The sequence below is a fragment of the Salvelinus alpinus genome, chromosome 2, assembly GCF_045679555.1.
Source record: "Salvelinus alpinus chromosome 2, SLU_Salpinus.1, whole genome shotgun sequence".
NCBI classification, from domain to species: Eukaryota; Metazoa; Chordata; class Actinopteri; order Salmoniformes; family Salmonidae; genus Salvelinus; species Salvelinus alpinus.
The window spans coordinates 91,298,237-91,325,527 of NC_092087.1; the positions used below are offsets into that span (position 1 = coordinate 91,298,237).

At 44.5% G+C, this 27,291-nt stretch overlaps 2 protein-coding genes across 2 annotated transcripts in view; both read right to left on the reverse strand.

Moving 5' to 3' along the window:
• LOC139568221 (cAMP-dependent protein kinase catalytic subunit alpha-like) overlaps window positions 1-11,500 on the reverse strand; it is a 37,989-nt gene extending 26,489 nt beyond the window's left edge. Inside the window, exons 1-2 of the mRNA XM_071389968.1 lie at window positions 10,871-11,500; window positions 2,252-2,313 (exon numbers count right to left, since the gene is read on the reverse strand). Of these exons, the coding sequence (XP_071246069.1) occupies window positions 2,252-2,313; window positions 10,871-10,916 (108 nt within the window). The 5' untranslated portion in view covers window positions 10,917-11,500. The remainder of the gene's footprint in view (window positions 1-2,251; window positions 2,314-10,870) is intronic.
• Window positions 11,501-16,044: 4,544 nt separating this feature from the next.
• LOC139568223 (histone chaperone asf1b-B-like) lies at window positions 16,045-26,168 on the reverse strand. Its single transcript, XM_071389973.1, has 4 exons — window positions 25,682-26,168; window positions 22,603-22,718; window positions 22,239-22,415; window positions 16,045-17,068 (listed from the first exon to the last, which is right to left on the reverse strand). The coding sequence occupies exons 1-4, from the start codon at window positions 25,788-25,790 to the stop codon at window positions 16,868-16,870; spliced, it is 603 nt and encodes a 200-aa protein (XP_071246074.1). The 5' UTR covers window positions 25,791-26,168; the 3' UTR covers window positions 16,045-16,867.
• Window positions 26,169-27,291: the final 1,123 nt, after the last annotated feature.

Genomic DNA, 27,291 nt, shown 5'->3' on the forward strand with positions numbered 1-27,291 from the left:
TGGGCGGGCAGATGGGCGCAGTAACACACACGGGCGGGTGGGCGGGCAGATGGGCGCAGTAACACACACGGGCGGGTGGGCGGGCAGATGGGCGCAGTAACACACACGGGCGGGTGGGCGGGCAGGCGTGCGCAGAATTTCCACATTCAAGTATTGCCACACGAGCAGAATTTCCTTATTCAGATATGACAAGAATCAATTATCCAGTTTCTCTCTCAATTCAATGTACATTTCAATTTATTTATATATGTTAACATTGCCAAAGCAAGTGAAATAGATAATAAACAAAAGTGAAATAAACAATAAAAATTTACAGTAAACATTACACTCACAAAAGATCCAAAAGAATAAAGACATTACAAATGTCATATTATGTCTATATACAGTGTTGTAACGATGTACAACTGGTTAAAGTACAAAAGGGAAAATAAATTAACATAAATATGGGTTGTATTTACAATGGTGTTTGTTCTTCACTGGTTGACCTTTTCTTGTGGCAACAGGTCACACATCTTGCTGCTGTGATGGCACACTGTGGTATTTCACCCAGTAGATATGAGAGTTTATCAGAATTGGGTTTGTTTTCGAATTCTTTGTGGATCTGTGTAATCTGAGGGAAATAAGTCTCTCTGTCTCTCTCTCACACACACACATATACAGTGGGGAGAACAAGTATTTGATACACTGCCAATTTTGCAGGTTTTCCTACTTACAAAACATGTAGAGGTCTGTAATTTTTATCATAGGTACACTTCAACTGTGAGAGACGGAATCTAAAACAAAAATCCAGAAAATCACATTGTATGATTTTTAAGTAATTAATTTGCATTTTTTTGCATGACATAAGTATTTGATAACCTACCAACCAGTAAGAATTCCGGCTCTCACAGACCTGTTAGTTTTTCTTTAAGAAGCCCTCCTGTTCTCCACTCATTACCTGTATTAACTGCACCTGTTTGAACTCGTTACCTGTAAAAAAGACACCTGTCCACACACTCAATCAAACAGACTCCAACCTCTCCACAATGGCCAAGACCAGAGAGCTGTGTAAGGACATCAGGGATAAAATTGTAGACCTGCACAAGGCTGGGATGGGCTACAGGACAATAGGCAAGCAGCTTGGTGAGAAGGCAACAACTGTTGGCGCAATTATTAGAAAATGGAAGAAGTTCAAGTTGACGGTCAATCACCCTCGGTCTGGGGCTCCATGCAAGATCTCACCTCGTGGGGCATCAATGATCATGAGGAAGGTGAGGGATTAGCCCAGAACTACACGGCAGGACCTGGTCAATGACCTGAAGAGAGCTGGGACCACAGTCTCAAAGTAAACCATTAGTAACACACTACGCCGTCATGGATTAAAATCCTGCAGTGCACGCAAGGTCCCCCTGCTCAAGCCAGCGCATGTCCAGGCCCGTCTGAAAATTGCCAATGACCATCTGGATGATCCAGAGGAGGAATGGGAGAAGGTCATGTGGTCTGATGAGACAAAAATAGAGCTTTTTGGTCTAAACTCCACTCGCCGTGTTTGGAGGAAGAAGAAGGATGAGTACAACCCCAAGAACACCATCCCAACCGTGAAGCCTGGACGTGGAAACATCATTCTTTGGGGATGCTTTTCTGCAAAGGGGACAGGACGACTGCACCGTATTGAGGGGAGGATGGATGGGGCCATGTATCGCGAGATCTTGGCCAACAACCTCCTTCCCTCAGTAAAAGCATTGAAGATGGGTCGTGGCTGGGTCTTCCAGCATGACAACAACCCGAAACACACAGCCAGGGCAACTAAGGAGTGGCTCCGTAAGAAGCATCTCAAGGTCCTGGAGTGGCCTAGCCAGTCTCCAGACCTGAACCCAATAGAAAATCTTTGGAGGGAGCTGAAAGTCCGTATTGCCCAGCGACAGCCCCGAAACCTGAAGGATCTGGAGAAGATCTGTATGGAGGAGTGGGCCAAAATCCCTGCTGCAGTGTGTGCAAACCTGGTCAAGAACTACAGGAAACGTATGATCTCTGTAATTGCAAACAAAGGCTTCTGTACCAAATATTAAGTTCTGCTTTTCGGATGTATCAAATACTTATGTCATGCAATAAAATGCTAATTAATTACTTAAAAATCATACAATGTGATTTTCTGGATTTTTGTTACAGACCTCTACATGCTTTGTAAGTAGGAAAACCTTCAAAATTGGCAGTGTATCAAATACTTGTTCTCCCCACTGTATATAACTATCTGATTCCTCAGATAACTCACCTGTGCAGGGTTCTCCCACTTCTTGAGAAAGTCCTCTTTGGCTTTAACCAGGAACTCCTTCACTGTTGGACACACACACACACACACACACACACACACACACACACACACACACACACACACACACACACACACACACACACACACACACACACACACACACACACGGTTATCAATTTGTCCTTGAGAGGAGCCTGTACACCTGTATGTGTGTGTGTGTGTGTTTGTCCAACAGTGTGTGACTCTCAGTGAGACCAAAACACACAACATATATTTCTACTATTTCTTTCTTTGTCTGTCTGTCTGTCTGTAGACTGTCTGTCTGTCTGTCTGTCTGTCTGTCTGTCTGTCTGTCTGTCTGTCTGTCTGTCTGTCTGTCTGTCTGTCTGTCTGTCTCTCTCTCTCTCTCTCAATTCAAAGGGCTTTATTGGCATGGGAAACATATGTTAACATTGCCAAAGCAAGTAAAATAGATAATAAACAAAAATGAAATAAACCAAAAAATGTACTGTAAACATTACACACTCTGTCCCGCCCTCTTTCTCTCGCTTTCTCTCTCTCTCGCTCAGCTCCAGTGTGTGTGTGTGTGTGTGTGTGTGTGTCAGTAACAAGGTGACACCTGGACAACAGGACACAGTCTCATTAGTGACCTACTGCTACATCTAACTGTCACACACACACACACAGTCACACACACACACACACACACACATGCACGCACACAGTCACACATGCACGCACACAGTCACACACACACAGTCACACACACAGTCACACACACACACACACACACACAGTCACACACACACACACACACACAGTCATTGTAAATAACTGACTTGTCCAGTTAAATAAAGGTTAAATAAAACATTTTAAAACACAGCGTGACATGTGTACCCTCCACTATACAGTATCCTCCATGTGTACCCTACTCTGCTATGCAGGTGTACGAAAACACAGAACAACTGGTTTGGAGAAATGAGCATGACAGCACATGGTCACATCTCACGGTTCATAGACAGACACACACAGTATCCTACATTATACAGTATGCTACATTATACAGTATCCTACACTATACAGTATCCTCACTATACAGTATCCTCACTATACAGTATCCTCCACTATACAGTATCCTCTACTATACAGTATCCTCCACTATACAGTATCCTACATTATACAGTATCCTACATTATACAGTATCCTCATTATACAGTATCCTACACTATACAGTATCCTCACTATACAGTATCCTCACTATACAGTATCCTCCACTATACAGTATCCTCTACTATACAGTATCCTCCACTATACAGTATCCTACATTATACAGTATCCTACATTATACAGTATCCTCACTATACAGTATCCTCACTATACAGTATCCTCCACTATACAGTATCCTACATTATACAGTATCCTCTACTACACAGTATCCTCCACTATACAGTATCCAACACTATACAGTATCCTCCATTATACAGTATCCTCCACTACACAGTATCCTCCACTATACAGTATCCTCCACTATACAGTATCCTCCACTATACAGTATCCTCCATTATACAGTATCCTACATTATACAGTATCCTCCACTACACAGTATCCTCACTATACAGTATCCTACACTACACAGTATCCTACACTATACAGTATCCTCACTATACAGTATCCTCACTCTACAGTATCCTCACTACACAGTATCCTACACTATACAGTATCCTCACTATACAGTATCCTCACTCTACAGTATCCTCCACCATACAGTATACTACACTATACAGTATCCTCACTATACAGTATCCTCCACTATACAGTATCCTCCACTATACAGTATCCTACACTACACAGTATCCTCACTATACAGTATCCTCCACTATACAGTATCCTCACTATACAGTATCCTCCACTATACAGTATCCTCGCTATGCAGTATCCTACACTATACAGTATCCTCCACTATACAGTATCCTCCACTATACAGTATCCTCACTATAAAGTATCCTCCACTATACAGTATCCTACACTATACAGTATCCTGCACTATACAGTATCATCCACTATACAGTATCCTCACTATACAGTATCCTCCACTATACAGTATCCTCACTATGCAGTATCCTACACTATACAGTATCCTCACTATACAGTATCCTCCACTATACAGTATCCTACACTATACAGTATCCTCCACTATACAGTATCCTCACTATACAGTATCCTCCACTATACAGTATCCTCACTATACAGTATCCTCCACTATACAGTATCCTCCACTATACAGTATCCTACACTATACAGTATCCTCACTATACAGTATCCTCCACTATACAGTATCCTCCACTATACAGTATCCTCACTATACAGTATCCTCCACTATACAGTATCCTCACTATGCAGTATCCTACACTATACAGTATCCTCATTATACAGTATCCTCCACTATACAGTATCCTACACTATACAGTATCCTCCACTATACAGTATCCTCACTATACAGTATCCTCCACTATACAGTATCCTCACTATACAGTATCCTCCAATATACAGTATCCTCCACTATACAGTATCCTACACTATACAGTATCCTCACTATACAGTATCCTCCACTATACAGTATCCTCACTATGCAGTATCCTACACTATACAGTATCCTCACTATACAGTATCCTCCACTATACAGTATCCTACACTATACAGTATCCTACACTATACAGTATCCTCCACCATACAGTATCCTCCACCATACAGTATCCTCACTATACAGTATCCTCCACTATACAGTATCCTACACTATACAGTATCCTCCACTATACAGTATCCTCACTATACAGTATCCTCCACTATACAGTATCCTCACTATACAGTATCCTCCACTATACAGTATCCTCCACTATACAGTATCCTCCACCATACAGTATCCTCCACCATACAGTATCCTCACTATACAGTATCCTCCACTATACAGTATCCTACACTATACAGTATCCTCCACTATACAGTATCCTCACTATACAGTATCCTCCACTATACAGTATCCTCACTATACAGTATCCTCCACTATACAGTATCCTCCACTATACAATATCCTCACTATACAGTATCCTCCACTATACAGTATCCTCACTATACAGTATCCTACACTATACAGTATCCTCACTTTACAGTATCCTCACTATACAGTATCCTACACTATACAGTATCCTCACTTTACAGTATCCTCACTATGCAGTATCCTCACTATACAGTATCCTCCACTATACAGTATCCTCCACTATACAGTATCCTACACTATACAGTATCCTCCACTATACAGTATCCTCCACTATACAGTATCCTCCACTATACAGTATCCTACACTATACAGTATCCTCACTTTACAGTATCCTCACTATACAGTATCCTACACTATACAGTATCCTCCACTATACAGTATCCTACATTATACAGTATCCTCACTATACAGTATCCTCCACTATACAGTATCCTCCATTATACAGTATCCTCACTATACAGTATCCTCCACTATACAGTATCCTCCACTACGCAGTATCCTCACTATGCAGTATCCTCCACTATACAGTATCCTCACTATACAGTATCCTACATTATACAGTATCCTCACTATACAGTATCCTCCACTATACAGTATCCTCTATTATACAGTATCCTACATTATACAGTATCCTCACTATACAGTATCCTCCACTATACAGTATCCTCCATTATACAGTATCCTACACTACACAGTATCCTACACTATACAGTATCCTCCACTATACAGTATCCTCCATTATACAGTATCCTACACTACATAGTATCCTACACTATACAGTATCCTCCACTATACAGTATCCTCACTATGCAGTGTCCTACACTATACAGTATCCTCACTATACAGTATCCTCCACTATACAGTATCCTACACTATATAGTATCCTCACTATACAGTATCCTCCACTATACAGTATCCTCGCTATGCAGTATCCTACACTATACAGTATCCTCACTATACAGTATCCTCCACTATACAGTATCCTCCACTATACAGTATCCTCCACTATACAGTATCCTCACTATAAGGTATCCTCCACTATACAGTATCCTACACTATACAGTATCCTGCACTATACAGTATCATCCACTATACAGTATCCTCACTATACAGTATCCTCCACTATACAGTATCCTCACTATGCAGTATCCTACACTATACAGTATCCTCACTATACAGTATCCTCCACTATACAGTATCCTACACTATACAGTATCCTCCACTATACAGTATCCTCACTATACAGTATCCTCCACTATACAGTATCCTCACTATACAGTATCCTCCACTATACAGTATCCTCCACTATACAGTATCCTACACTATACAGTATCCTCACTATACAGTATCCTCCACTATACAGTATCCTCCACTATACAGTATCCTCACTATACAGTATCCTCCACTATACAGTATCCTCACTATGCAGTATCCTACACTATACAGTATCCTCACTATACAGTATCCTCCACTATACAGTATCCTACACTATACAGTATCCTCCACTATACAGTATCCTCACTATACAGTATCCTCCACTATACAGTATCCTCACTATACAGTATCCTCCAATATACAGTATCCTCCACTATACAGTATCCTACACTATACAGTATCCTCACTATACAGTATCCTCCACTATACAGTATCCTCACTATGCAGTATCCTACACTATACAGTATCCTCACTATACAGTATCCTCCACTATACAGTATCCTACACTATACAGTATCCTCCACTATACAGTATCCTACACTATACAGTATCCTCCACCATACAGTATCCTCCACCATACAGTATCCTCACTATACAGTATCCTCCACTATACAGTATCCTACACTATACAGTATCCTCCACTATACAGTATCCTCACTATACAGTATCCTCCACTATACAGTATCCTCACTATACAGTATCCTCCACTATACAGTATCCTACACTATACAGTATCCTCCACCATACAGTATCCTCCACCATACAGTATCCTCACTATACAGTATCCTCCACTATACAGTATCCTACACTATACAGTATCCTCCACTATACAGTATCCTCACTATACAGTATCCTCCACTATACAGTATCCTCACTATACAGTATCCTCCACTATACAGTATCCTCCACTATACAATATCCTCACTATACAGTATCCTCCACTATACAGTATCCTCACTATACAGTATCCTCACTTTACAGTATCCTCACTATACAGTATCCTACACTATACAGTATCCTCACTTTACAGTATCCTCACTATGCAGTATCCTCACTATACAGTATCCTCCACTATACAGTATCCTCCACTATACAGTATCCTACACTATACAGTATCCTCCACTATACAGTATCCTCCACTATACAGTATCCTCCACTATACAGTATCCTACACTATACAGTATCCTCACTTTACAGTATCCTCACTATACAGTATCCTACACTATACAGTATCCTCCACTATACAGTATCCTACATTATACAGTATCCTCACTATACAGTATCCTCCACTATACAGTATCCTCCATTATACAGTATCCTCACTATACAGTATCCTCCACTATACAGTATCCTCCACTACGCAGTATCCTCACTATGCAGTATCCTCCACTATACAGTATCCTCACTATACAGTATCCTACATTATACAGTATCCTCACTATACAGTATCCTCCACTATACAGTATCCTCTATTATACAGTATCCTACATTATACAGTATCCTCACTATACAGTATCCTCCACTATACAGTATCCTCCATTATACAGTATCCTACACTACACAGTATCCTACACTATACAGTATCCTCCACTATACAGTATCCTCCATTATACAGTATCCTCACTATACAGTATCCTCCACTATACAGTATCCTCCACTATACAGTATCCTCCATTATACAGTATCCTACACTTTACAGTATCCTCACTATACAGTATCCTCCACTATACAGTATCCTCTACTATACAGTATCCTCACTATACAGTATCCTCACTATACAGTATCCTCACTATACAGTATCCTCCACGATACAGTATCCTCCACTATACAGTATCCTCTATTATACAGTATCCTACATTATACAGTATCCTCACTATACAGTATCCTCCACTATACAGTATCCTCCATTATACAGTATCCTACACTATACAGTATCCTCTACTATACAGTATCCTCACTATACAGTATCCTCACTATACAGTATCCTCCACTATACAATATCCTCACTATACAGTATTCTCCACTATACAGTATCCTCCACTATACAGTATCCTCACTATACAGTTGGCTCAGGAAAGTCTCATTATAAGCAACTATTATAAACTGTTATAACCTAACAATTATAAACTGTTATAACCTAACTATTATAAACTGTTATAACCTAACTATTATAAACTGTTATAACCTAACTATTAGAAACTGTTATAACCTAACTATTAGAAACTGTAATAACCTAACTATTATAAATTGTTATGACCTAACTATTATAAACTGTCATAACCTAACTGTTATAAACTATAATAACCTAACTATTATAAACTGTTATAACCTAACTATTATAAACTGTTAACCTAACTATTAGAAACTGTTACAACCTAACAATTATAAACTGTTATAACCTAACTATTATAAACTGTTATAACCTAACTATTAGAAACTGTTATAACCTAACTATTAGAAACTGTTATAACCTAACTATTATAAACTGTTACAACCTATTATAAACTGTTATAACCGAACTATTATAAACTGTTATAACCTAACACTTATAAACTGTTATAACCTAACTATTATAAACTGTTACAACCTAACTATTATAAACTGTTACAACCTAACTATTATAAACTGTTAAAACCTAACTATTATAAACTGGTATAACCTAACTATTATAAACTGTTATAACCTAACTATTATAAACTGGTATAACCTAACTATTATAAACTGTTATAACCTAACTATTAGAAACTGTTATAACCTAACTATTAGAAACTGTTATAACCTAACTATTAGAAATTGTTATAACCTAACTATTATAAACTGTCATAACCTAACTGTTATAAACTATAATAACCTAAATATTATAAACTATAATAACCTAACTATTATAAACTGTTATAACCTAACTATTATAAACTGTTATAACCTAACTACCCCTGTGGCTATAAAAACAAGAGTCTCACTGCTAGTCATTGATTGGGTTTCAGCACCAATGTTTCAGCATCCCAGTGTGTCCTTCAGGGAGACAGGAAATGACTGGGAGCTTTAGAAAGGGTGTACTGCTCTCTCTTCCTGTCTACAGTCTGTTAGTCAGCACCTCTACTAACTGCCCCACCACCACCACCTGCCCTGCAGCTCTACAGCCTGCGCCCGGGCCTCCAACATGCCGCCTGGTAACGGTATCTAACAGCAACGTGGCCATTCTTACACCTGGCCTGCAAAAAGACACCCTGTCCTGCTGGTGCTGCTGGGTGATAACATACTGTACCTGTCTGGAACACTGGCCAACATCCAGCTCCAACACTGTTCCCTGAACGAATACATCAGGCCTACTTCTAGACATGTAGTAGCTTAAAGGCAGCGGGGGAATCAGGCATTTAAAAGGGGCAATCTGGGATTCAAACATCAGGCATATAAAAGGGGCAATCTGGGATTCAAACATCAGGCATATAAAAGGGGCAATCTGGGATTCAAACATCAGGCATATAAAAGGGGCAATCTGGGATTCAAACATCAGGCATATAAAAGGGGCAATCTGGGATTCAAACATCAGGCATATAAAAGGGGCAGTCTGGGATTCAAACATCATGAACATTATGGCCTATAATCTCCGTTTCTACCTGTCACTTTATTTATCCATCAACCAGATATAAGCCTTGCGTGATAGACTATGTGTCCACAATCAGACTCATAAATAATAACTCTGCTCACAAGATCATCTAGCTTCTAGAACTGTATTGTTCTAAAACTGTATTGTTCTAAAACTGTATTGTTCTAGAACTGTAATGCTCTAGAACTGTATTGTTCTAAATCTGTATTGTTCTAAATCTGTATTGTTCTAAATCTGTATTGTTCTAAAACTGTATTGTTCTAGAACTGTAATGCTCTAGAACTGTATTGTTTTAGAATGCTCAAATGTGGCTATATGGAAGTAAGCTATAGATGAATAGGCCTGTGTAGGCCTATAGATGAATAGGCCTGTGTAGGCCTATAGATGAATAGGCCTGTGTAGGCCTATAGATGAATAGGCCTGTGTAGGCCTATAGATGAATAGGCCTGTGTAGGCCTATATTGCTCTCAATATTTCCTGCTCTTTGGGTGTTTTAGTCTGGGTTTCTGGAAAGCTCTTTGTGACAACTACTGATATTAAAAGGACTTTATAAAATAAATGTGATGATTGATCGATGTTTTTGTATTACACCATTTTAAGTATGCATAGAATACTGGATATCCAGAGCAGCCTATTCCCTCAACACTTCAGGGGTGCCTGGTGTCCCCCCACAGAGACAGTTAGAGAGACGTGAACAGACAGGTAGACTGATCCTTCTGAGCGACACTGTAATGTTACCCACCACTCTCCATCTCGCTCCCCTTCTTGGCCGTGGGCACGTTGCCCATGATGGCAGGCCGTCAGCGGGCGATCCGAGCTCCACAACCCGCCCTGGACTCTCCAGGACCCGGTCCAAGCTGAGTCCAGCAGTCGGTCCGTTCGTTCTCCCAAAACCAGTCGGTCCGGACTGAAATAGCTTGACAGCTGCAGTCTAGACGGGCAGTGAGCTCACCTGTTCTCTACAGTATAGACCCGTTATAAACAGAATAAATGGTGTTATAGTCCGGAATGGAGACAGCGACGTCCGTGTCTCGTCTTTCTGTCTTGGGCTGTGGTATGGTGCTTGGCTGGAACCGCAGCGCTCCGGGCCGAGTCCAGCGCATCCAGCCCGACTCGGTCGGTTCGTCTGTCCCCGCCTGTCCCTCCGTGCAGCCCCCGCCGATCGAGGCCCCACGCCTCTCCCCAGCGCAAATACCCCGTTTTCGCACCGTGCAAGGTGGCCACTCTCCGAGCCGGATGCCTAATCCCCTTTCCTTTCCCGAACCCGGCTCCGAGGATGTCGTTTTACCGAACCCGATGAGTTCGGGAAATCACCAGAATCGGTGTGAAGCAAGGCGAGTGACCGACTACAGCCGAAAGACGATCGAGGCCCATCCATAGAGCCCATTGGCTGAATCCAGCCCGACTGATAACGGAGTGAAGGACACTGATTGGCCACCTGTCAGTGTGTCAAACTAGTAAAGTGCTCAGATTGGAACATTACCGTCCGTCAACAAAACCAAGATTCCGACTTTTACGTGCAAAAACCCGTTGAGTGACGTCACTGATTATTTTCCTACTGGCAGATGTACACGCCCACATTCGCTCCTTTCGCGGGATTCTGATTGGCTCGGCTTGTGGGCGGAGCTAACGGAACAAGCCCTGTTTGGCGAAAGACCATTGGCCGACTGACGGAATGGCCTCGCGTTGCCCCCGCCCTCCCAACTAATCCGTGATTGGCCGAGTGACGTCAAGCAGACAGGCCTATTTTTAGGAATGTTGCTCAGAATGAATGTAACGCCGCCGCCGCGCTACGGCAGGACTTCCAAATTCAGTTTGTTTGTGTAACAAACGACGCACGAGGAAACGTACCCTGGCTCGGGATATATTTACAATAAAATGTAACTGATCAAATAAACTGGAACGATAAAGATATTTCAAACAGTTTCTTCCGATACAGTGATCATTCTATTTAATCTCTAGAGTTGTTCCATTATTTCTGTTCCATTGTAGTAACAGCATCAACGCTGACTCCACACGCTAATAACTCATGTCTTATAGTGAGGACCAATAGATTATTTTAAAGGATATCGGTGGTCCTACATATATTTGTGAATATAGGAAATATATGCAAGCGCATCCCTGTCAAGGACACAGTTGAACTTAAAACGGGGTCAACTTCAGAGGTTGCAAACAGATGGACGAGCATGCAGATGTCTCCTCTCTCCTTCCTCAGCACTAAGGTCTCCTCTCTCCTTCCTCAGCACTAAGGTCTCCTCTCTCCTTCCTCAGCACTAAGGTCTCCTCTCTCCTTCCTCAGCACTAAGGTCTCCTCTCTCCTTCCTCAGCACTAAGGTCTCCTCTCTCCTTCCTCAGCACGAAGGTCTCCTCTCTCCTTCCTCAGCACGAAGGTCTCCTCTCTCCTTCCTCAGCACGAAGGTCTCCTCTCTCCTTCCTCAGCACGAAGGTCTCCTCTCTCCTTCCTCAGCACGAAGGTCTCCTCTCTCCTTCCTCAGCACGAAGGTCTCCTCTCTCCTTCCTCAGCACGAAGGTCTCCTCTCTCCTTCCTCAGCACGAAGGTCTCCTCTCTCCTTCCTCAGCACTAAGGTCTCCTCTCTCCTTCCTCAGCACTAAGGTCTCCTCTCCTTCCTCAGCACTAAGGTCTCCTCTCCTTCCTCAGCACTAAGGTCTCCTCTCCTTCCTCAGCACTAAGGTCTCCTCTCTCCTTCCTCAGCACTAAGGTCTCCTCTCTCCTTCCTCAGCACAAAGGTCTCCTCTCTCCTTCCTCGGCACTAAGGTCTCCTCTCTCCTTCCTCAACACTAAGGTCTCCTCTCCTTCCTCAGCACTAAGGTCTCCTCTCCCCTTCCTCAACACTAAGGTCTCCACTCTCCTTCCTCAACACTAAGGTCTCCTCTCTCCTTCCTCAGCACTAAGGTCTCCTCTCTCCTTCCTCAGCACTAAGGTCTCCTCTCTCCTTCCTCGGCACTAAGGTCTCCTCTCTCCTTCCTCAACACTAAGGTCTCCTCTCCCCTTCCTCAACACTAAGGTCTCCACTCTCCTTCCTCAGCACTAAGGTCTCCTCTTCCCTTCCTCAACACTAAGGTCTCCTCTCTCCTTCCTCAGCACTAAGGTCTCCTCTCTCCTTCCTCGGCACTAAGGTCTCCTCTCTCCTTCCTCAACACTAAGGTCTCCTCTCCTTCCTCAGCACTAAGGTCTCCTCTCCCTCAACACTAAGGTCTCCACTCTCCTTCCTCAGCACTAAGGTCTCCTCTTCCCTTCCTCAACACTAAGGTCTCCACTCTCCTTCCTCAGCACTAAGGTCTCCTCTCTCCTTCCTCAGCACTAAGGTCTGCTCTCCTTCCTCAGCACTAATGTGAAGGTACTGGACAGTTATGAGAAGAACACAAAGTACTAATCTTAATATCTACCACAGTGATTTGATCCATCCTTTGTTCTAAGATCAGTGCAGAGGGAGAAGAGACAGGATCACTGAACACATTGGGATGGAGGAATGGAGGGGGTGCAGAGGGAGAAGAGACAGGATCACTGAACACATTGGGATGGAGGGGGTGCAGAGGGACAAGAGACAGGATCACTGAACACATTGGGATGGAGGAATGGAGGGGGTGCAGAGGGACAAGAGACAGGATCACTGAACACATTGGGATGGAGGAATGGAGGGGGTGCAGAGGGAGAAGAGACAGGATCACTGAACACATTGGGATGGAGGAATGGAGGGGGTGCAGAGGGACAAGAGACAGGATCACTGAACACATTGGGATGGAGGAATGGAGGGGGTGCAGAGGGACAAGAGACAGGATCACTGAACACATTGGGATGGAGGAATGGAGGGGGTGCAGAGGGAGAAGAGACAGGATCACTGAACACATTGGGATGGAGGAATGGAGGGGGTGCAGAGGGAGAAGAGAGACAGGATCACTGAACACATTGGGATGGAGGAATGGAGGGGGTGCAGAGGGAGAAGAGACAGGATCACCGAACACATTGGGATGGAGGAATGGAGGGGGTGCAGAGGGAGAAGACAGGATCACTGAACACATTGGGATGGAGGAATGGAGGGGGTGCAGACAGACAAGAGACAGGATCACATTGGGATGGAGGAATGGAGGGGGTGCAGACAGACAAGAGACAGGATCACATTGGGATGGAGGAATGGAGGTGGTGCAGACAGACAAGAGACAGGATCACTGAACATATTGGGATGTAGGAATGGAGGGGGTGCAGACAGACAAGAGACAGGATCACTGAACACATTGGGATGGAGGAATGGAGGGGGTGCAGAGGGAGAAGAGACAGGATCACCGAACACATTGGGATGGAGGAATGGAGGGGGTGCAGAGGGAGAAGACAGGATCACTGAACACATTGGGATGGAGGAATGGAGGGGGTGCAGACAGACAAGAGACAGGATCACATTGGGATGGAGGAATGGAGGGGGTGCAGACGGACAAGAGACAGGATCACTGAACATATTGGGATGTAGGAATGGAGGGGGTGCAGACAGACAAGAGACAGGATCACTGAACACATTAGGATGTAGGAATGGAGGGGGTGCAGACAGACAAGAGACAGGATCACATTGGGATGGAGGAATGGAGGGGGTGCAGAGGGACAAGAGACAGGATCACTGAACACATTGGGATGAAGGAATTGAGGGGGTGCAGAGGGACAAGAGACAGGATCACTGAACACATTGGGATGGAGGGGGTGCAGATGGACAAGAGACAGGATCACTGAACACATTGGGATGGAGGAATGGAGGGGGTGAAGAGGGACAAGAGACAGGATCACTGAACACATTGGGATGAAGGAATGGAGGGGGTGCAGAGGGACAAGAGACAGGATCACTGAACACATTGGGATGGAGGGGGTGCAGATGGACAAGAGACAGGATCACTGAACACATTGGGATGGAGGAATGGAGGGGGTGCAGAGGGAGAAGACAGGATCACTGAACATTGGGATGGAGGAATGGAGGGGGTGCAGATGAACAAGAGACAGGATCACTGAACATTGGGATGGAGGAATGGAGGGGGTGCAGAGGGAGAAGACAGGAACACTGAACATTGGGATGGAGGAATGGACGGGGTGCAGAGGGAGAAGACAGGATCACTGAACATTGGGATGGAGGAATGGAGGGGGTGCAGAGGGAGAAGACAGGATCACTGAACATTGGGATGGAGGAATGGAGGGGGTGCAGAGGGAGAAGACAGGATCACTGAACATTGGGATGGAGGAATGGAGGGGTGCAGAGGGAGAAGACAGGATCACTGAACATTGGGATGGAGGAATGGAGGGGGTGCAGAGGGAGAAGACAGGATCACTGAACATTGGGATGGAGGAATGGAGGGGGTGCAGAGGGAGAAGACAGGATCACTGAACATTGGGATGGAGGAATGGAGGGGGTTTAGAGGGAGAAGACAGGATCACTGAACATTGGGATGGAGGAATGGAGGGGGTGCAGACAAGAGACAGGATCACTGAACATTGGGATAGAGGAATGGAGGGGGTGCAGACAAGAGACAGGATCACTGAACATTGGGATGGAGGAATGGAGGGGGTGCAGACGGAGAAGACAGGATCACTGAACACATTGGGATGGAGGAATGGTTCATTCAAGAGGGATAAGAATGAGCAGAGCCCCCACCCCCCTCCGATGCAGTTGCTTAGCAACATGAGGCAAGTCTCATAGTGAAATGGTGGAGAAGCTCTTCCTCCTGCTGCATTTTATGAATGAAACACAGCGAGAGAGAAGCAGTCAGGTTCACAGCTTCTAGCAAGCCTCCCTTCTCCACCCCCCCACCTCTCCTAATCTCCCCCCTACTCCCCCACTCACCTTCTCAGTGATGTAACCTCTCCAGTTGAAAACATAACACAGTATTTACAATACACACAGTATTTACAATACACACACCTTTTAAAAACAACACGTTTATTATTATTACTTTCATTGTCACAAATATTACAATGCAAAACAAAATACAAAAAAAAAACATGACATCTCTTAAGTGCTAATGAATCAAAGGTATATACAGTAAAATAACAAGTCACATGATTGACATAAACAAACCCCTCCCCCAACTACAACGCATGTCGCCTCCCAAATGGTACCCTATCCCCTACATAGTGCCCTACTTCTGACAACAGCCCTATGGGCCCCGGACAACTCTAGTCAAAAGTAGTGCACTATGTAGGGAACAGACGGACATTTGGGACATGATCCCAAACCTGGTTCTAAGTCCTTTTACATTCTATTCGGTAAGTAAAACAAATTCCAAATCTACATTTTTCTTCATTGAAAAGCCTTGATGTGAATTGGAGTTAGAGTACTTCCTGAATGGAAATGGAATTGAGGCCTGAACAGTCCTGGAGTCGCCCTGTAGGGTGAGGCTCAACAGTCTCCCTCTAGAGGCCTACCTTCCTGGAAGTAATCCCAGATCGGGGATTGGTTGGACAGGACTTTTTGGATCAGGAGTCTGACACGGCACCCTGTTCTGTGATAGTGCACTACATTGGAGCACTACATTGGAGCAGAGGGCCCTGTTTAAAAAGGAGGTGCACTATGGAGGGAATAGGGTGCCAGTGGAGACGGAGACAGAGAGAGGTGTTGCTGTGTGAAGGAGGGAGATAGTATACCCTACAGTACAGCTGCTTTATAACAGGGACAACCTTCCTGCCAAAGACTGGCGACTGCTGGAGTAGAATGTGGCAAGGCAATGCTGGTGGGGTGGCTGTGTTCTACAGACAGTCCATAGAGTTACCAGACATCAGTCCTACAGATAACGCCTTGCCAGCTAAACAGGAGGAGGGCACCACGCTACTGCTACTGTTGGGGGAGGGGTCTACGTTCTCACTGTCCTCCATCTTGTCTGAACAGCCGTCCCAGTTGATATGGAACCGGGTCACACGGGGGTTAGAGGCCAGGATGTTCCTCTGCAGCTGGAGGAGGGGATTACAGGGAGGGTTATGGTTCGGGATTAAGGCTGGGAGTCCATTCCAAAAATATTATATTTTCTGATTTCAAACTGTGGCGAGAATCCTTCACAAGAACCGATTCCTTTACAACAATCATTTCCTGTTTTGCATCACGTTGATTTTTCATGTTTTGTGATTTTTTGGTGTGTGTGTATCATCGTGTATATTACCTGTGTGTAGTCTGGTGTGTGTGTATCAGTGTGTATTACCTGTGTGTAGTCTGGTGTGTGTGTGTGTCAGTGTGTATTACCTGTGTGTAGTCTGTGTGTGTGTGTGTATCAGTGTGTATTACCTGTGTGTAGTCTGGTGTGTGTGTGTGTGTGTATCAGTGTGTATTACCTGTGTGTAGTCTGGTGTGTGTGTATCAGTGTGTGTGTATAGTCTGGTGTGTGTGTGTATCAGTGTGTATTACCTGTGTGTAGTCTGGTGTGTGTGTGTGTGTGTGTGTATCAGTGTGTATTACCTGTGTGTAGTCTGGTGTGTGTGTGTGTCAGTGTGTATTACCTGTGTGTAGTCTGGTGTGTGTGTGTCAGTGTGTATTACCTGTGTGTAGTCTGGTGTGTGTGTGTGTGTGTGTGTCAGTGTGTATTACCTGTGTGTAGTCTGGTGTGCGTGTGTGTGTCAGTGTGTATCACCTGTGTGTAGTCTGGTGTGTGTGTGTCAGTGTGTATTACCTGTGTGTAGTCTGGTGTGTGTGTATCAGTGTGTAGTCTGGTGTGTGTGTATCAGTGTGTATTACCTGTGTGTAGTCTGGTGTGTGTGTGTGTGTATCAGTGTGTATTACCTGTGTGTAGTCTGGTGTGTGTGTGTGTGTATCAGTGTGTATTACCTGTGTGTAGTCTGATGTGTGTGTGTATCAGTGTGTATTACCTGTGTGTAGTCTGGTGTGTGTGTGTATCAGTGTGTATTACCTGTGTATAGTCTGGTGTGTGTGTGTGTGTATCAGTGTGTATTACCTGGGTGTAGTCTGGTGTGTATCAGTGTGTATTACCTGTGTGTAGTCTGGTGTGTGTGTATCAGTGTGTATAGTCTGGTGTGTGTGTATCAGTGTGTATTACCTGTGTGTAGTCTGGTGTGTGTGTATCAGTGTGTATTACCTGTGTGTAGTCTGGTGTGTGTGTGTGTGTGTGTGTATCACCTGTGTGTAGTCTGGTGTGTGTGTATCAGTGTGTATTACCTGTGTGTAGTCTGGTGTGTGTGTATTACCTGTGTGTAGTCTGGTGTGTGTGTATCAGTGTGTATTACCTGTGTGTAGTCTGGTGTGTGTGTATTACCTGTGTGTAGTCTGGTGTGTGTGTATCAGTGTGTATTACCTGTGTGTAGTCTGGTGTGTGTGTATCAGTGTGTATTACCTGTGTGTAGTCTGGTGTGTGTGTATTACCTGGGTGTAGGCTGGTGTGTATCAGTGTGTATTACCTGTGTGTAGTCTGGTGTGTGTGTGTATCAGTGTGTATTACCTGTGTGTAGTCTGGTGTGTGTGTGTGTGTGTGTATTACCTGTGTGTAGTCTGGTGTGTGTGTGTATCAGTGTGTATTACCTGTGTGTAGTCAGTGTGTATTACCTGTGTGTAGTCTGGTGTGTGTGTGTGTATCAGTGTGTATTACCTGTGTGTAGTCTGGTGTGTGTGTGTGTGTGTATCAGTGTGTATTACCTGTGTATAGTCTGGTGTGTGTGTGTGTGTGTGTGTGTATCAGTGTGTATTACCTGTGTGTAGTCTGGTGTGTGTGTATCAGTGTGTATTACCTGTGTGTAGTCTGGTGTGTGTGTATCAGTGTGTATTACCTGTGTGTAGTCTGGTGTGTGTGTATCAGTGTGTATTACCTGTGTGTAGTCTGGTGTGTGTGTATGCACCTGTGTGTAGTCTGGTGTGTGTGTGTGTGTGTGTATCAGTGTGTAGTCTGGTGTGTATTACCTGTGTGTAGTCTGGTGTGTGTGTATCAGTGTGTATTACCTGTGTGTAGTCTGGTGTGTGTGTGTCAGTGTGTATTACCTGTGTGTAGTCTGGTGTGTGTGTGTGTGTGTGTGTCAGTGTGTATTACCTGTGTGTAGTCTGGTGTGCGTGTGTGTGTCAGTGTGTATCACCTGTGTGTAGTCTGGTGTGTGTGTGTCAGTGTGTATTACCTGTGTGTAGTCTGGTGTGTGTGTATCAGTGTGTAGTCTGGTGTGTGTGTATCAGTGTGTATTACCTGTGTGTAGTCTGGTGTGTGTGTGTATCAGTGTGTATTACCTGTGTGTAGTCTGATGTGTGTGTGTATCAGTGTGTATTACCTGTGTGTAGTCTGGTGTGTGTGTATCAGTGTGTATTACCTGTGTGTAGTCTGGTGTGTGTGTGTATCAGTGTGTATTACCTGTGTATAGTCTGGTGTGTGTGTGTGTGTATCAGTGTGTATTACCTGGGTGTAGTCTGGTGTGTGTGTATCAGTGTGTATAGTCTGGTGTGTGTGTATCAGTGTGTATTACCTGTGTGTAGTCTGGTGTGTGTGTATCAGTGTGTATTACCTGTGTGTAGTCTGGTGTGTGTGTGTGTGTGTGTATCACCTGTGTGTAGTCTGGTGTGTGTGTATCAGTGTGTATTACCTGTGTGTAGTCTGGTGTGTGTGTATTACCTGTGTGTAGTCTGGTGTGTGTGTATCAGTGTGTATTACCTGTGTGTAGTCTGGTGTGTGTGTATTACCTGTGTGTAGTCTGGTGTGTGTGTATCAGTGTGTATTACCTGTGTGTAGTCTGGTGTGTGTGTATCAGTGTGTATTACCTGTGTGTAGTCTGGTGTGTGTGTATTACCTGGGTGTAGGCTGGTGTGTATCAGTGTGTATTACCTGTGTGTAGTCTGGTGTGTGTGTATCAGTGTGTATAGTCTGGTGTGTGTGTATCAGTGTGTATTACCTGTGTGTAGTCTGGTGTGTGTGTGTGTGTATCAGTGTGTATTACCTGTGTGTAGTCTGGTGTGTGTGTGTGTATCAGTGTGTATTACCTGTGTGTAGGCTGGCGTGTGTGTATTACCTGTGTGTAGGCTGGTGTGTGTGTATCAGTGTGTATTACCTGTGTGTAGGCTGGTGTGTGTGTATCAGTGTGTATTACCTGGGTGTAGGCTGGTGTGTGTGTATTACCTGGGTGTAGGCTGGTGTGTTGTGTATTACCTGGGTGTAGTCTGGTGTGTGTGTGTATCAGTGTGTATTACCTGTGTGTAGTCTGGTTTGTGTATCAGTGTGTATTACCTGTGTGTAGTCTGGTGTGTATCAGTGTGTATTACCTGGGTGTAGTCTGGTGTGTATCAGTGTGTATTACCTGGGTGTAGTCTGGTGTGTATCAGTGTGTATTACCTGGGTGTATCAGTGTGTATTACCTGGGTGTAGGCTGGTGTGTGTGTATTACCTGGGTGTAGTCTGGTGTGTATCAGTGTGTATTACCTAGGTGTAGTCTGGTGTGTATCAGTGTGTATTACCTGGGTGTAGACTGGTGTGTATTACCTGGGTGTAGTCTGTATTACCTGGGTGTAGGCTGGTGTGTATTACCTGGGTGTAGTCTGGTGTGTATTACCTGGGTGTAGTCTGGTGTGTGTGTATTACCTGGGTGTAGGCTGGTGTGTATTACCTGTGTGTAGTCTGGTGTGTATCAGTGTGTATTACCAGGGTGTAGGCTGGAGTGTGTCTATTACCTGTGTGTATCAGTGTGTATTACCTGGGTGTAGGCTGGTGTGTGTGTATTACCTGTGTGTATCAGTGTGTATTACCTGGGTGTAGTCTGGTGTGTATTACCTGTGTGTATCAGTGTGTATTACCTGTGTGTAGTCTGGTGTGTGTGTGTGTGTATTACCTGTGTGTAGTCTGGTGTGTATCAGTGTGTATTACCTGTGTGTATCAGTGTGTATTACCTGGGTGTAGTCTGGTGTGTGTGTGTATTACCTGTGTGTATCAGTGTGTATTACCTGGGTGTAGGCTGGTGTGTATCAGTGTGTATTACCTGGGTGTAGTCTGGTGTGTATCAGTGTGTATTACCTGTGTGTAGTCTGGTGTGTATCAGTGTGTATTACCTGTGTGTATCAGTGTGTATTACCTGGGTGTAGTCTGGTGTGTATCAGTGTGTATTACCTGTGTGTATCAGTGTGTATTACCTGGGTGTAGACTGGTGTGTGTGTATTACCTGGGTGTAGACTGGTGTGTGTGTATTACCTGGGTGTAGTCTGGTGTGTATCAGTGTGTATTACCTGTGTGTAGTCTGGTGTGTGTGTATTACCTGTGTGTAGTCTGGTGTGTGTGTATTACCTGTGTGTAGTCTGGTGTGTGTGTATTACCTGTGTGTAGTCTGGTGTGTATCAGTGTGTATTACCTGGGTGTAGTCTGGTGTGTGTGTATTACCTGGGTGTAGTCTGGTGTGTATCAGTGTGTATTACCTGGGTGTAGGCTGGTGTGTATCAGTGTGTATCACCTGTGTGTAGTCTGGTGTGTGTGTGTCAGTGTGTATTACCTGTGTGTAGTCTGGTGTGTGTGTATCAGTGTGTATTACCTGTGTGTAGTCTGGTGTGTGTGTATTACCTGTGTGTAGTCTGGTGTGTGTGTATTACCTGGGTGTAGTCTGGTGTGTGTGTATTACCTGGGTGTAGGCTGGTGTGTGTGTATTACCTGTGTGTAGTCTGGTGTGTGTGTATTACCTGGGTGTAGTCTGGTGTGTATCAGTGTGTATTACCTGGGTGTAGGCTGGTGTGTATTACCTGGGTGTAGGCTGGTTTGTATTACCTGGGTGTAGGCTGGTGTGTATCAGTGTGTATTACCTGGGCGTAGTCTGGTGTGTGTGTATTACCTGTGTATAGTCTGGTGTGTGTGTGTATCAGTGTGGGTTACTCTGCGTGTAGTCTGGCGTGTGTGTATTACCTGGGTGTAGTCTCATGTGTGTGTATCAGTATGTATTACCTGAGTGTAGTCTGGTATGTATGTACTACCTGTCCGTTGTAGGTGCAGGTGTGTGAGCGCCATCAGTGTGTATTACCTGTGTGTAGTCTGGTGTGTATCAGTGTGTATTACCTGGGTGTATCAGTGTGTATTACCTGTGTGTAGTCTGGTGTGTGTGTATAACCTGGGTGTAGTCTGGTGTGTATCAGTGTGTATTACCTGTGTGTAGTCTGGTGTGTGTGTGTTACCTGGGTGTAGGCTGGTTTGACAGGTGGGTTCTCTCGGAGCTCTGGGTCGGTGTATTCATTGTTGACATAGTAACCAATACGGATGAACTCCTGTCCGTTGTAGGTGCAGGTGATGAGCGCCACGGTTACCCCCACAGCATCACTCTCAGGAATCAGCCCGGTGTTGGGGGCATCCGCCTGGAGGAGAGAGAGATGGGGTGATGAGAAGGAGGAGAGAAAAGAGGGTGGGAAGAAGGTAGGAAGATAAAGAGATGATCTGATGAGAGGAAGGAGAGGTGGGAGGAGAAGATAGAGATAGAGGGAGGAGAGAACTATAGAGAGAGATGGAGGGGTGTGTGTGTATCAGTCACTCAGTGTGTCTCACCTGGAACACAAACATGTGTCTGCCTGCCGGTACCGGTCCGACCAGAACCGAGTCCAGAGTCTGATCATACTCCTCACTCTCTGCTGAGCCCACATAGATGATCTTCCACTCCAGGTCTAAACACACACACACACACACACACACACACACACACACACACACACACACACACACACACACACACACACACACACACACACACACACACACACACACACACACACACACACACACACACACACACACACACACACACACACACACACACACACATTAACTTCCCTGACCCAGTCTGTAATACCTACATGTTTCAAGCAGACCACCATAGTGCCCTGTTCTCTAGAACACTAAGGTAACCTGCATAAATGACTACCGCCCCGTAGGCACTCACGTCTGTAGCCATGAAGAGCTTTGAAAGGCTGCTCATGGCTCTCATCAACACCGTCATGCCAGACACCCTGGACCCACTCCAATTCACATACCGCCCCAACAGAGCCACAGATGATGCAATCTCTATTGCACTCCACACTGCCCTGTCCCACCTGGACAAAAGGAACACCTATGTGAAAATGCTGTTTATTGCCTACAGCTCAGCATTCAACACCATAGGGCCCAAAAAGCTAAGGACCCTGGGACTAAACACCTCCCTCTGCAACCGGATCCTGGACTTCCTGGCAGTGTGATGCCAGGACAACAACCTCTCCCTCAACGTCAGCAAGACAAAGGAGATGACTGAAAAGATTTGGCACGGGTCCTCAGAACCTCAAAATGTTCTACAGCTGCACCATTGAGAGCATCTTGACTGGCTGCGTCTCCGCTTGGTACGGCAACTGCTTGGCATCCGGCCGCAAGGCGCTCCAGAGGGTAGTGCGTATGGTGCAGTACATCACTGGGGCCGAATTCCCTGCCATCCAGGACCTCTATACCAGGCGGTGTCAGAGGAAGGCCCTAAGTCTAGATCCAAAAGGCTCCTTAACAGCTTCTACCCCTGAGCCATAAGTCTGCTGAACAGTTAATCACATGGCTACACTGAATATTTACATTGACCCCCTTTTTAATTGCACTGAGACTCTTGCACCGGCTCTATGCACACTCAATGGACTCTACCAACACACATGCTACACTGGCACTCCAACGCACACACACTCTGTTTATTATCTATTCTAATTGCTTTGTCACTTTTAACCTACCTACATGTACATATATATATATATATTTTCTTCCTTTATTTAACTAGGCAAGTCCGTTAAGAACAAATTCTTATTTACAATGACGGCCTAGGAACAGTGGGTTAACTGCCTTGTTCAGGGGCAGAACGACAGATTTGTACCTTGTCAGCTCGGGGATTCGATCTTGCAACCTTTCGGTTACTAGTCCAACGCTCTAACCACTAAGCTACCCTGCCGCCCCATATTACCTAAATTACCTCGTAACCCTGCACATTGACTCGGTACAGATACTCCTAGTATATAGTTTTATTTAATTGTGCTACTATTTCCTTTTTTGGAAATTGTTCTTACTTTTTAACTGCATTGTTGGGAAATGGCCTGTAAGTAAGTCTAATATTTTTTTAAATGGTTAAACGCTCTTCATTATACAAAAATGCATAAAAATAAGTGTATAATATATATATATATAAATAACCATATCATAAAATCAACAATCTTGGAGGAAGGGTAGGTCAGCCAGAAATGAGGAGTCTGAAGGCCTGCTTTAAAACCCCCAACAGTCTAAACATCCAGGAGATTATCTGGGAGACCTAAAGGTGTTGCTGGGAAGAAAAGGACCTAAAGGTGTTGCTGGGAAGAAAAGGACCTAAAGGTGTTGCTTGGAACAAAAGGACCTAAAGGTGTTGCTGGGAAGAAAAGGACCCAATGTTCCGAGCCGGGTCACACATTGTTCCCGAGCCGGGTCACACATTGTTCCCGAGCCGGGTCACACATTGTTCCCGAGCCGGGTCACACATTGTTCCCGAGCCGGGTCACACATTGTTCCCGAGCCGGGTCACACATTGTTCAGAGCCGGGTAACACATTGTTCAAAGCCGGGTCACACATTGTTCCCAACCGGGTCACACATTGTTCAGAGCCGGGTCACACATTGTTCAGAGCCGGGTCACACATTGTTCAGAGCCGGGTCACACATTGTTCAGAGCCGGGTCACACATTGTTCAGAGCCGGGTCACACATTGTTCCCGAGCCGGGTCACACATTGTTCCCGAGCCGGGTCACACATTGTTCCCGAGCCGGGTCACACATTGTTCAGAGCCGGGTCACACATTGTTCAGAGCCGGGTCACACATTGTTCAGAGCCGGGTCACACATTGTTCAGAGCTGGGTCACACATTGTTCAGAGCTGGGTCACACATTGTTCAGAGCTGGGTCACACATTGTTGTGAGCCGGGTCTACACCTGTTGTTTTGGGCAGATGTGACAAATACCATTTGATTTTAATTTAAGTTTACCACACACACACTACGTTTAAAACCCATCTATTCACTAGTGCACTATTTGTGACCAGGTCCCATAAAGCTCAGAGACTACACTATATAGGGAATAGGATGCTATTTCAGACACAACCACTCATTAAGTGTTGTCCCACCACCTCCACTTTAATGCGGGCAGGATAGGTTTCTTCTCATTAGTGGAAATAGCTATTTATCGGTTATAAAAATGACCTAGGAGAAGAAATACGTTTTTCCCGCAATTTATTCGTAAGTAGTTCCACTGTCTGACATGGTACTCTGTTAGCGCACCAATCGGCTCGAGTCCACCCAGATGTCAGAGAAGGACCGGAAACGCGAACAATACGCGCGGGCGCCAAATTCTGATGAAGTGTCAACACAAATAGCCGACTTACTCAAACAATACCAACATATTTGAATTTATCTAAGTAGTTAGCTATAAACATATACGTGTAAAGTTAATTGAAAGATACATTTAAGCAAACTGTTGTTGCACCTAAAAGGCAACGGTTAGCTACATTATAATTACACAATAATACTATCGTTAGTAATCTACATACGTTTGCTAGATTTTACAAAAATAAGAAGTTAGCAGCTGAATAACGTTACCACTCACCCTCCGGTAAATCCTCCATGCATTCGAACGTAATCTCGAACTGAAACGGGTTCCCAAAAGGACTTGGGTTGTCCAACACAGCGACATTCAACACTTGAACTTTAGCCATTTATTTTCAGTAGTCTTGAACGCGTAGCAGATTAATAATTTGAAAATTAATCGAATTTATCTCGTTTATCTCCCTTGACGTTGCAGATAAAGGCAGGACGAAAAATAATAAACTAGCCAACGTTAACAATTCAGTCTCTTTGACTAAAGATTTACGTGTATGGCGTCCTTCTGATGGTTGTTACCGTCTTCTCTCCTGCAAACTTTGTCAATTTCAATTGCTTGCAATATAACACCTGCTTGCAAGATTCGTTTTCAAAATAAATTAAACAAAAGCTTGCTTTGGCAGGGTTTTTGTTTGTAGTTTTCGGTAATTTTGTAGCTAGAGGATAACATTCGCACTCCCGCCAGTGTGTTCGGAAATGGTCCTCGGAACGTCACGAAATCCAGCAGCGTTTCTTCTTCTCTCTTCCGGCTGTAGAACTGAGGATGGTTGAACGAGAAACCTTACGCTGCCATCTAGTGATGGGAGTGAATAGTTCAGATTGAGATTTTGCAGAAAGTAGGCCTCCAGTACTAGCAGCATAAACGCTGCACAATTAACAAAATGACTAAACAATGAGTTGAGGAGAGTGATTCATGTCTATTAGCTGATGATGTTGCACTCTGCTGAAACACAAACTCAGGATTGTGACTTAAATAAAGACCAGCTTTGTGTGTGTGTGTGTCACAGGGGGTTGGTGGCACCTTAATTGGGGAGAACTGGCTGGTGGTAATGGCTGGAGCGGAATCAGTGGAATGGTATCAAATACATGGTTTCCATGGTTTCCAGGTGTTTGATGCCGTTCCATCTGCTCTGTCCCGGCCGAGCCGTTCTCTCCCCGTCTGTGTGTATATTGTAGCGACCCGGGTTTATAAACGCTGATATTGACTCTGCCACTTGAGCATACTTGTGTTTCACGATCGATGGCGCGCTGGGCTTGGGGCCAGAACATTGACTGTCCCAGCCGCACTCCCTGCCTGTTTCATAACAAAACATACAGCTGAATTAGGCAGACAGTCACTGTGTACAGAATTGACTGGTCAGTTTCTAACAGAGTATATTCCCGAATGCTAAAAGGTAAAACTCCTCTCCAGTCCATACTCGCTCTGTATTAGGCTACAATGAGTTATGCAACTGCATAGAACTCACAGACGGTGTCTACCTTTAGTCAACGCCCTGTTACTTAGACAATGCACTCGTTTTGACCAGAGCCCCCTGACACTGTTTTACACTATTTGTTAAAGATGTACACTACAGAAGCCCTGTTTATTCTCTCCACAACGGTGTGTGTGTGTGTGTGAGCGAGTGAGACAGAGACAGAGAAAGGCGATCATTTGGTAGTAGGTACTAGGTACTGATTGGCTCTTGCGGTACATGTGACAACTGTCCTCATTTGCATATGGACAGGTACGCTATGGTGAGCGTCGTAGAGAAGTTACCGGGCTGACACCGTGAATGTAGTTTTAAAGATAATCGCGAAATCTCCTAAGTAGCCCCAGGACATCGCCAGTCTACACCA